The 12,430-nt window shown below is 41.7% G+C and overlaps 1 protein-coding gene and 1 long non-coding RNA gene across 2 annotated transcripts in view; one reads left to right on the top strand and one right to left on the bottom strand.

Annotated features, from left to right (window-relative positions):
• Positions 1 to 12,430, top strand: part of IARS2 (isoleucyl-tRNA synthetase 2, mitochondrial) — a 32,635-nt gene that overhangs the window by 9,649 nt on the left and 10,556 nt on the right. Inside the window, exons 13-14 of the mRNA XM_083494244.1 lie at positions 7,834 to 7,936; positions 8,493 to 8,580. Coding sequence (XP_083350370.1) covers positions 7,834 to 7,936; positions 8,493 to 8,580 — 191 coding nt within the window. The remainder of the gene's footprint in view (positions 1 to 7,833; positions 7,937 to 8,492; positions 8,581 to 12,430) is intronic.
• On the bottom strand, positions 2,149 to 7,806 carry LOC310702920. The gene is made up of 3 exons (XR_014523792.1): positions 6,744 to 7,806; positions 4,859 to 5,054; positions 2,149 to 4,074 (listed from the first exon to the last, which is right to left on the bottom strand). It is a non-coding gene; the product is annotated as an uncharacterized lncRNA (long non-coding RNA).

Here is a 12,430-nt window from a genome sequence, read left to right as displayed (position 1 = left end):
TGGTGTCCCTTCCAAACCTACAATTCTATGATTCTAAGTCAAACCATCACAGTGTGCTTAATAGACAGACCACAGGAATTTACCTTCTGGGAGCAAAATGCTTGTACAGAGGATGAAGCCTGTCCTATTTGCAGTGCGCATTGCACTTCAACACCGGGATCGAGGAGCATAGGCTCTGCTGTCTAGCATCAAGGAATGAAGGGGTGGTGCTGGGAACCCTGCTCATCTGAGAGCCAAGTGCAGCCCTGGGTTTCCCCCTCCATGAATGAATGACGAATGAGTCTGCATTCACTTATTTGGGAAACAGTAAGAGGGTGTGCCTTACCAAGAGACATCACCTTACCAACAAAGGTCCATATAGTTAAAGCCATAGTTTTCCCAGTAGTGATGTATGGAAGTGAGAGCTGGACCATAAAGAAGGCTGATCGCCGAAGAATTGATGCTTTTGAATTATGGTGCTGGAGGAGACTCATGAGAGTCCCATGGACTGCAAGAAGATCAAACCTCTCCATTCTGAAGGAAATCAGCCCTGAGTGCTCACTGGAAGGACAGATCCTGAAGCTGAGACTCCAATACTTTGGCCACCTCATGAGAAGAGAAGACTCCCTGGAAAAGACCCTGATGTTGGGAAAGACGGAGGGCACATGGAGAAGGGGATGACAGAGAACGAGATGGTTGGACAGTGTTCTCGAAGCTACCAGCATGAGTTTGACCAAACTGCGGGAGGCAGTGGAAGACAAGAGTGCCTGGCGTGCTGTGGTCCATGGGGTCACGAAGAGTCGGACACGACTAAATAACAACAACAAAGAGGGTGTGCCTCTGATGGGTGCTCAACCTGGGAGCTCCAGACCCTAAGAAACAAGCCCGCTGCCTGAGTCTTGAATCACTCCATTTGGTGGCTATTTTTGTATTTGTGCTGGCCCTTGGGAAGTGGCATCTATCTGTGAACTAGTCCCTGTTGTTGTGGTTTGCTGTGGCTGGCCACACAGCAGCAGCAGCAGCTGGTGTTTCTTTGTGGTTGCTGAAGGTGAGGAAGAGGCATGAAGTCCATAGGTTCACCAGACTGCTGCTGTTGGGTAAGAGCAAAACAGTGTTGAGTCTGTCTGCAGAAAAACCAGACATGTTCATGGCAGCGCTTGCTCCGTGGCAGAGGTCGCCCAGCTGTAGTTCTTACAGCAGGGGCAGATGCAGCCTGGGGTTGCAGTGGCTACAGAGTAAAGTCTGTCTGAATATCCCATATCTTGGGTATCGGGAGACCTCTTGGGAGCTAGAGCATCATTGAGCACATGTATTATTGCCTATCTGCCGTACTGCACTCCATTCTGGCTTTCACAGGAGAAAAGACTGCATCATCAAACGATAATCCCTCTGTGTCACAGAGAAACTGTCTTTTATGTCAGTTGTGATTTGCAAAAGCCCATCTTCTTTCCCCTCAATGTTTGTTTGTGGCCAGGTGAAGTACCATGTCACCCTCTTGTCCTATATGTCTGCCTTTATTATTTCTCCTCTCTGATTCCTGATTTGCAAGGCCTGGTTGTTATTTTTCATTAATAAAAGAGAGCTATTGGTGTTATTGGTGAACTCTTCTCATGCAACCCAATCCTGTCCTGTCCTGCTTAGCTTCCCCAGAAGCAGGCTGGGCAGGGAGGGACATACTAGTTTGCACCAGGGGGAAGAGGTTTTTCCCACCTCTTCATGATTAAGAGAACTGATTGGGTGGAAAGGAAAAAGGACAGAACTAGTGGTTAATTACTGGAAGGAGAAGTGCTGGGCCTAAATCTGCCTGACCTCAGATTTCACAGTGTTTGCAAAATATTGTGGCTCAACTAGAGAACTAGTACCCCTGCCCTTTGGTGCTTAGGTATCAAAGCAGGTCAAGGCATTGCTCTTTCTTGAAACGTAAAAAATGGCTTTGTCTTGCCAATTTGCTGTTGTAAACTGTCTGTGTTCCAGTTTTAACCACACCTTACTCTTTGTCCTCTGCGCTCCTCCCTCTGCAAACATTCTGCAGCAGATAGAGATGGATAAGTGTGTTTCATAGAGCAGGGGTCAGCAAGAAGGTTGACCAAAGTATTCTGGTAGGCTAATTTCCGGTGAACGGCTTAGTATCTGCTGGTTGCTGGGGTTCTTGCCAAGAATGCTGGATTATGCAGACCTTGGCCTAAGCAACAAGGTGCCTTCATTCTTACGCAAGAGTTCGTGCTTGTGATCACGTAAATTAAAATTATGTGCATGCTCTCTTACTCTGTCAGCTTTTAAAGCACATTGGTGATTCTGGTAGCAAAACAAGAAATTGACCATGCAAGACTGAAGTCTCTGCTTTAGAAGTTCTGAAATTGATGTTCATGAGATCCTGATAGTCTCTTGTCACAAAGGATTTGTGTATGGGCCATGTTTAGCTCCAACTCTGGAATTAGGAATAAGATTTCTGGAGTGGGCTATGGGGTTGCGTATACTCGTGTGCTGCTACTACCTGGATTTCACACTGTGTGTGCTTACTCTGGTTAAGGCGAATCCAGCAGTGTTCCTGAAGCGATTGAACCTGCTAACTTAGCACTGTTCACTTGTAGCGCCAGATAGAGGAAGATGAGAGCTCTGTGCCCAACCACATACCCTTCATATGTACAACATTTCAGATTCAATAGGTAACATCTTTGGTTAATAAATGGCAGTAGCACGGATAAGAATGAGAGAACATGCTCCAAGCTCTAGACATGAATGCAGAAAACCGCATGTTCTAAATAATCCTACACATTATTTGCTTCCTCTTTATGGCACACTACTTGCAATCATGTACTTTGCCCTCCTGTACTGCAGGAAGTTACTGTTTATGAATTCGGTTCATTTAATAAAAAAAACACCCTTGATCATAAAATCTCTTCTTTTGTATGATCAGGGATGAAAGTAAATTAAACACTCTTAGCACTCTTGGCCATACATGGGATGACATTTTGAAAATAGCTGAATAAAGCATTTTATTGGAAGCAAAGATACTCCTTATTGTAGTTTTGAAGTGGACATCTAGGCAGTTGTCTAACAAGCAGCAGCAAAAGCGTACTCTTTTGAAACATGCAATTGATATATATGCCACTAATGTTGCTGACTAGTTGTACTGAACAATTGGGGCAAATCGGTCAACTCCAAAAGTTTTTTAAAAGCCCAGATTGTATATTGTCACTTGCAGGTGTAAACTAAGGACAGTTTACGGAACAATCATGTGAAGCAAATCTTCCCTTTGGTTAAATACAGTAGTTAGTAATACATGACTGCAAACTAAGCTTCTGTGCAAATGAGGACTGCATAGTTAGATAAAAGTATGTTTATTTTATACTTTTATGTGTTCGTTTACTTTACATACAGAACTTGTGCATTCCTTGCGGAGTAGTGAAAGTATTCAGAATATTGGCCTACAGAAATGACAGGCAGACTTAGAAAGCACTGTCTGTCAAATCATAGGTCATTACCCTGAACCTCAATTTTGAACAGAAACTTTGTCAGAACATTTTCTGCTGAACACACGATACTTTTACGTGTGTAGCTAGACATCATGCCAACATTATCATACAGAAATAAAATTTGGGAAAGAAACACAGTGTTTTCAGTAGAGCTGATGCACTGTAAATAATAGGTAGCTAGTTATTCTGTTGTGCAGTTGTTCTTCAGGCAATATCCAGTGAAGGTCAGTGGCCTTCAAAAGTAACAGCACCTCCACTGGAAATATGGCTAGTCCACATGGAGTTGCTGTTACACTTGACAGCCCTGCTTGAAGCATTTCTTTTCTGTCCATCGTTGGGTCTGTAAATGTTCTTATTGCATCTCGTCTAAAATAGGTTTCTGGGAAATGTTCCCCTGAACCTCAAGATAAGCAGAACAAACGTTTTGCGTAGCCCATAGAATGTCCATTTCTGACATACCTGTTACATGTGAAAAATCAAGAGTTTGCTGTCTCTTGCCCCACCCAGTCCCACATTTATATCCAATGCCATGTGGGGAATCTGGTACATCCCTGGTGCCCCACAAGTATAGTACAGAACCGGATTATGCTGCAGCAGGTACCACGATCCATCAAAGAATCTTTAAAGAAGAAGAAGAAGAAAAGTTTGAAAATGGTATTTGAATGCAGATAAAATCTTTTCTGGAGAAGCATTTCTCTGCTTTGAGAAATGTTGAGATTAGAGGCACATGAATTTATGTTAAAAGGAATACAACCAGCTTTCAATTTCCCACAACAGATAAATGAAAGTTATTGATCAAGATAGCTTTGAACTTGAATTACTAGGTAAGGACTTGCGTGTAAAACTAGGCAAAACTGTTTCATAAACTATGAAACAGATTAACAGTCTTCTCTCTATGAAGTGGAAGCACTGAAGCTAAACGCTTTCCCACTTACAGAAGAAACAGTGGCCCCTGGAACTTAATATAATTTAAAGCTTACAAAATCCCGAACTATGCAGTGTGAGAACACTGAGCAGAAATGGAAAGAGTTAATTACAAATTTGTGAAAGCATTTGCTGCTTGTTGTACACTAGATACTTTATTCAAATAAGGGGAAAGCTGCTTCATTGACTTAGATTTAAAATAAATGATTTACCTTTCTAAATCAGCTGCTTTCCAAGTACTCTAGTTCAGTTACTTGAATATCTGTCCATGAGAGACCTAAATGTCCCGTCACCTAAATTTCACTAGTAGCTGGATATGGTTATCCTCATTTAAGAAAATTACTAAATCACCCGGTTGAGCTAATCCTTCCACATCGTAGCTCTTAAATCTTAATTTCTGATCCAAAATCTGCATTAATTTCTGTAAATTTATAAGGTCCTACCTAAGTAGCTTAAAAGGTAATTGCAAGAGAGCTTACCTGGCACTCCTCGCTGTTGTACAAAAAGGTTGGAGCAGCAACCACCAGCGCCTGTTTCTTTCCTCGCCCCAAAAACGTCTCAGTGCTGCTTAATTTCCCACTAAATAAGCATTTGGTGTAATCAATATCAGACTTCAAAATGATTGGTTGGCGTCATGGTAGCGTGAATTGCCCTGTGGATTTTCATGCTAGAAACCTAGAGAGTGACACGTAATGCAACTTCTGCCCAATACGGTGTATAAATCCAGGGCAAAGTTTTACAGCCAAGCTTCTTTTGCTTACATTGTGAATTATGGTTCTCAAACTGAAACTTGCCCTTCGTAGAGTGATAAGTAGATATTTGAGGAAGGTGTTTAATGTACACTGCAGAGAGAACTTTTGCCTTGGGTTTTTTTCAAGGTCTGTACTGTACAGATGAGACCAGGAAACATACGCTTGTTGTTTGGGGGGTGGGGAAACAACCCACGAGAGTGGAGATGTATTCCAGGATTTGGAAAGTTTTTATGGCTATCAAATACTGTGTTTTTGGAGGCCAATGAGATTCTGAAAAACTATAGCTAGTAGTTCTTTTTTTAAAAAAATTGTGAGAACAGTAAGTTGCTGTTCATTCTGGTTAATTAGAAATCTGTAGGATCATATTTTGTTTTTAACTTCTTAAGAAAAGGAGTTTCCTTATGTTTTTTGTGCCTTAATTTTACGTTCTGTTTTAGATTAGCAGGGAACACTCATTGACTATATAGAGTATAAATTCTTCCATGAATGTTACTGCTAGGTTCTAGTCTGTACTACAGCAAACTCTGAAAATTTGTTTGCAAAACTGCTTAAGGGCTTGAAGGAAATAGAGAGAGAGCCTGAGATTCTGAAGAATGGTTCTATTTTCACAAATGACACCTGCCCACCTACACATGTTTATCATTTGTCATGTCTACATCATTGATATCATTTATTTATCCCTTGTGAAGGTTTTGTGCCTTGTTGCCTGGAGGCAATTCTTATTTTCCCCAGGCAAGTGGCTATTTCCAAGCCTGTTACATGCAGATTATTAATTATATCTAACCATAGCATCTTCACTACCAACTGCTTGTCAGGTTGCAGAGTGAAGTACATCCTATAGCCAGCTGATTTTGTGAGAGCCTGTCGTTTTGTAGCCAAAATGGCATCAGCCACATTTAAGAGGGTGGTCATCTGCAAGCTTGGGGGAATGCAGTGGACTATCTTGAAAGTAGGTATGGCGGGAACCCAGATAGAAATGCTGCACACTGCATCATTTTGTTGCAGGTCTCACATGCAGTAATCTAATCTCATCAAAGTGTGTTCAATTGCTGTTGGCCTTTGGGTTTCTCAGGGAATGTAACATGGCTTTGTTATCACTTTTTATATGCTTTGCTAAAGTCCAGTATGTGTTGAATCAAGATAATATCTTATAAAAAGTTAGATAGGTTCACATGCCTCTTTTCACGATCATTGAAGGCAAAATATGACGACAGAAATGGCTGCCCTCCATGGTAAGAAGCCTGAGGCTTCAAACAAATGGATCATTCTAAATTCATTGTAGTTAAACTATGGAACTCGCTCCCACTGGAGGCAGTTGTGGCCACCAACTTGGATGGCTTTAAAAGAGGATTAGACAGATTCATGGAGAGGAGAAGGCCATTCACAGCTGCTAGCCACATGCCATAATGTCCATGTTACAGGTGGGCAGAGTGCTCTTGTGCTTCCCTCAGGCCACTGTGAGAACAGGATGATGAGCTAGATGAGCCACTGGCCTGATCCCACAGACTCTTATGTCACAGTGTTCTGAAATAAAGCTTGCCTCTTTAAAAGTTTTACTTTTTTATACAGCTCATGTCTCAGAATTGGAAGTTCCAATGCAATGGTCACCAACCTTTTGGGGCCCAGGGACACATTTGGAATTCTGAGGGAATGTTGTAGGCACCAGTCACAAAATGGCCGTCACAAGGGGGCATTGCTTGACACAAAATGGCTGTCAAGTGGGTATGGCTCGACACAAAACTGGGACTACTGGTATTTCTACATACTGGTTATTATTCCTACATAATAATAGGATATTATTCCTATTATTATTATTATTATTCCTACATAATAATAAAGCAGCAACTGATTGGTTGACCTGGGAAATCAGGTTTCAAATTCCCTACTTGGTCATGAAGTTCACTGGGTGATTTTGGGCCAGTCACTGTCCCTCAGCCTAAGGTACCTCACACTATGGTTGCGAGGATAGAATGGAAAGGGGCAAAACTATGCTTGCCAGCTTGAGTTGCCTAGAGGATATTATTGTAATAAAAATTTTAAAAAAAACCCTCATCCTTCAGGGCAAGAAAAAAGTAATGAGACAAGCTTCAAGGCAGGTGGGGAAGAAACCCTCTTTCCACTCTGTCCGCCACTCCGAATTAAAATGCAAGAATCAACAAGAAGGGTTGCCCCATCATCTCTTAACCCCTCCCCTCAGGGGCAAAATGCCCTCCGGAACAAGAAAACAGGGGAGAGAGCCCCTCATCACCTCTCCCTTTCCAAAATAAAAATGCTTTATGATACTAGAAAAAGTGGGAAGGGAAACCATGAGGCGAGCAGGAAAGCATACCTGCTGCTTACCTGTCCCCCAGAGGAGGGAGGAAATGGCTGCCCAACCAATTTGAGTGAAAGCAGCTGGGAACTTCCAGCTTTGGGAGCTGCTCTACAGTATAAAGCAATATGAAGCCTAGAGAGTACCTGCACAGTTTGCTACATAACTTTTTGTCTAGGAAGGCTGGAGACTTACTCTTTTTTTTAAGGGAATGCTCAGAGTTGGGAGCTCCTTCCTGGGGGTGCTAACGAAGGCCTTCCCATGCGCCAGATTGGCAACCTCTGTTCTACTGGTTCTCAGTTTGCTTCAATGTCTTGTGCTATTTTGAAGAATATATTAGCAGTAGTCTCCTGATCCGTTGTCTCTGCTTTGCTTTCTCCCCCCTGTGCAGAAAAAGCATTGAGAATGTTATTAAGATAGTGGAGCAGCATGGCAGTGATGCCTGGTGGACCCTTCCTATTGAGCAGCTTCTTCCCAGTGAAGCTTTGGCACAGGTAAGTCATTGTCAGTGGAAGTTCTCTCTGAAGGTCTGGTCCGTGTAGGTAATGGCTGAAGCCAAGGAGCAGGAACCAGGAGGCTGGTGGTCTGGCAGGGCAGGGGTTGACTCTGATCCCATATACCGTGGTAGACTGGGATAAAGGAAGCAAGCAGCAAAGGCTGAGCACTTCCCAGTAATGTCCCATGTTCCAAAGAATATCTTGGAGCTGGGTCAAGACAGTAACTAGAACTGTTAATAGGTTGTATGATTACACCCACAATATATATACACAAAAAGAAAACTATAGCTTAAACCTTAAAATGCCAACAGATTTTATTATAGCACAATGTTTTACTGGACTAGCTTCTGCTGCCCCACATGCATGAAGAGTTTTCTCTTCAGTTGACGCTGACATGTGTCACCTCTTTCAATGAGGATATAATAAAAGGTTACACTGTGGCTGGTCCTTTGTGAATTTTTGCAATATAGAATTCAAGGGGGTAGAAATGGAAGAAAAACTGATCTGTCTGAGAGTTGTGGAATCCTTAATTTGTTCTTTATTTCTGGAACAGGCTGGCAATGTCCAGGATTACATACAAGGTCAGGATGTCTTAGACATCTGGTTTGATAGTGGAACATCTTGGGCTCATGTTTTGGAAGGTAAGGAGTGGTTTTAAATTCAGTTACTATCAGGAATTGTGCAGTTGGGCAATAGACATTCACCGGGAGATGGAGAAACTGTGCCCCCCCCCCCCGGATATTGTTGGGTTATAGCTCCCACCATCTCTGACAATTGACCATGTTGGCAAAATACACACACGTTTTCGCTTGCTTTTGACACCTGAGATGTGTATTTTTTAGGACTTGCCTTATTATTGTAGTTGTAAATTGTTGTTTTAAACTGTTTTCAATGATGTGGTTTCATTGTTGTAACCTGCCCTGGGAGCTTAGGGTGAAGGGCAGGTAATAAATGACGGTGTTGATTATGATGAACTTGCAGGACATGTCTGAAAGCCTGCAGGTTCCTCAACCCTAGTTTAAGCAGTTGCAAAGTGTAGGTCTGCTTTTTTTCATGTAACACAATGTTGGAAACCTGTTGAAGGTTTAAGTGTGTATGGATGTCATTGCATTTCATTTCCTAAGTGTAAGAGCTAGGTTTTGTGCGCTGCGGTATGTTAATCTTGCTTCAGGCAAATAGTGGCTTTTCAGGGTGCTTGTGGATGTGTCAGTAGCCAGTCCTCTGAATATTTGCAGAGGTGACATATATACAACAGAGGGGGGGGCAGGGAAGACCTATGTCTTCACCTTTATATGCTCCCCAGTATAATGGCAGAAAGGTGCAACATGGGATGCTGCTTTGAGTCGGAATCTGGTACAGGGCATCAATGCTTTTGAACTTTACACCCGGAGTACACAAATGTCTGATAACTATCTTGTTGAACTGTAAAACATGTTGGCCCAGGGTTGTGGTGGTGGTGTTTTTAATTTCCCAGCAACTCAGGGAAGCAATAGAACCATCAGCAAACAGTCCGTTTATTGAAGGGCTCTTTGCCCCTTGTCTTGAAACCATTCAGTTAGATAATAGTGAATTTTGTACAGCTCCCTTACAGTTGCAAAATCCTGACAGTATTCAAGAAACTGAAAGAGATGGACAAAGATGGTTTTATAACCAGGGTCAACACATTACATTGTGCATTAGCAGTGCATTCTTCCTTTCTTGTGCATATTTTGGTCAGGTGAATTCTGATGGCCAGAAGCCAAGTTTATAGCTGCTTGGAAGCTCTGCCCAATGATACCTACAAACTCTTGAGATAAGGTGTCTATCTCCAACATTCAATCTCAACTGTGCAGTGGTCTGCTGGGCTGTGTTGGAATTGAAGACAATGAACCAGCTGACTGGGACAGCAGCTCAAATTGCCATTAAGCATTCAGGATCTTGTTTATGACTTGACGACTTAATATAATTACAGCTACTGAATACATTTTTATTTAAGAAGGCTTTCCCTGAAGTATGACCAGACACTTATGGAATACTGTATTAGTTGTACAAATTTAAGACACAGTTTTATTGTTTTTATAGTCGGTATCTTTTATATTTTATCTTACTATACACTGCCCCAGTAGCTTCTGGTTCTGAAACAGTTTATAAATCTGTAAAATACTAGTATTTTACGTCAAGCAGTTTATCAATTCTTAAAATAAGGAATCTTTGGAACTAAACTACTTGTACCTTTTCAAAAGCTGCAGAGAAAGCCATAACAAACAGTACAACACCTTGAGTTAAAACCATTCCTTTTCACCCAGTGCATGCCTACAAAACTGCAAGGAGGAAGTTGTCCTGGTTCAACTAAAAATGGACATAGCAGGAACTGGAGAGGAGAATCTTGCTGTATTCCTCTCACTGCAATACATTGTTTAGTCGTGGACACACTTTAATGTCATGGTTGAAATGTACTCTAGTATTTGGGAGAACCCTGCAGCACAGCTCTTAACTACTTGCAGAGCCATCATTCATCGAAACACACAGCTGCAATGCTGCGTTTTAGTTCTGGTTTGAGTATTCTGTATCTAGAAACACTGAATTAGGTTGTGTTCCTCGTACAGAAGGATCTGCTTGCTTAAGCCAAGTTTAAAGATGCCAGAGAAATGGAGCATCAGATAAAAACAGCACTGAAATCCGTCTGTCGTCTTTGTGCTAGCTCTCACCACACTAATGTTTAACTAAACGAATGGGATTGTTTTATAACAAGACTATCTGGTTAGAGCTTTTGTGCTGACAGTGGTAGTTTAAGGGAAAGGTCTGGGTAATTGTACTTAATCTATGGGTTAAAGTCTCCTATAATCAAAGATACAGAATACTATATTCCAGGAAAAAAAGGATTATTAAGAACCTATGTTCCCTAACTGTAAAGAATAGCCCTAATTAAAAGCCTTCTATCCCATTTTTTTCATGTTGTAAACTGTAGGGGGGAGAGGCAGATATCTACATAGAGATATGTGAGCAGTTAAGAATGAATTATTTTTTGTTTGCACAAACTTGGGCCAATTTCAGTCTCAAGTCAGAATTGTGTTTGAAAACATATATTTTTTCTTCTTTATTTTTCTTTGAACTATTTACAGGCCACTTTTTCTGAATACAACTCATTCAAGGCAGCTCACATTTAAAAAGTCCAACATAAAATCCATAATACAAAACACGGTTTAATTTTGGGCAGAGCAGTTATAAAACAGTATGTCAGTGCGTGTATTAATAACAAGAACACACACATATTGATAGACAGTTGACGCTGAATCTATTTGAATGGAAGGTTTCTCTTAGGAGCACACATAGCAAGATTACATTTGCCCCCACCCCCAAGGTGTTGTCTGCTTTTCACATTTTGTGAATATGTTTTCCCCTTTCTTTCTTTTCCCGTTTTTCTCTGTGAGGGACTTTACAGTGCTTTGTAGAGGCCCACGGAATATAGTTCTTTGGCCACAAAATTTCCCCCACAATGCACATACTTGCATGATACACTTTTACAGTGCAGTGCTATGCATTTGGACTTGATATCCCACCTTTCACTCCCCTTAAGGAGTCTCAAAGCCGCTAACAATCTCCTTTCCCTTCCTCCACAACAACAAGGTGAGTGAGGCTGAGAGACTTCAGAGAAGTGTGACTAGCCCAAGGTCACCCAGCAGCTGCATGTAGAGGAGCGGGGAAGCGAACCTGGTTTTACGAGTCCACCGCTCTTAACCACCACACCACACTGGCATTTGTTTTGCGGGCATCCCACTTCTTTCAATGGGGGATTAATCCAAGTGACTTTTTACAGGAATGCAGCTTTGTCGAGCTGAAGTCTTTCCCCTCCATTTTTTAAATTGAAAGCTTGAGGTTTTCATCTTAACCATCTCCAAATAAAATCTCTGCAGGAAGTTTCCTGTGCCCTCTGGACTGCCAGAGTAGTGCCATGTTTGCAGTGGGTGTGTAATCAGAGCAACAACATCCTGCCATTAAACCTTACGCATGTTGGGAGCCTTGTGTGCATTGCATTTCACTGGATTATAGTGTGTGTGCCTGTGTGTGTGTGTGTGTGTGTTTATTAAATTTGTATCCTTCCCTTCCTCCCAAAGGAGCCCAGGGCAGGCTACCCTATTGTGACTTTAAAAAATGAAATGAAAAATAAAATCAAAACATAACATCTAAAAACAATAAAACGTCTAAAACAAATATAAGAACATATGTAACCAAATCATGTCTCTGGATGGGCCCCAGACAGACCATTGGGTCATCATCTTGGAGACCCTTAGCCAATCATACCAGGGAGGAGAACTGGCCAATTAGGAGAGAGTGAGGATGTTAAAGAAACAGCTAGTTAGGCAGGTTAAACCTGTTTAATTTCCTTAGGTGGCTGAAAAGGATTTAGGAAGGGGCTAGAGGTGCTTTTATGTGAAAAGGAAAAGTGGATAGCCATTCTAGAAGGAGATAGTTTTAATAGAAACTCTTCTGTTGCGGAGAATTATAAGTAAA

This window comes from Podarcis liolepis (assembly GCF_965112155.1).
Source record: "Podarcis liolepis genome assembly, chromosome: 3".
NCBI classification, from domain to species: domain Eukaryota; kingdom Metazoa; phylum Chordata; class Lepidosauria; order Squamata; family Lacertidae; genus Podarcis; species Podarcis liolepis.
The sequence above is the reverse complement of the archived record's forward strand: the minus strand, read 5'-3'. Positions and strand labels throughout refer to the sequence as shown.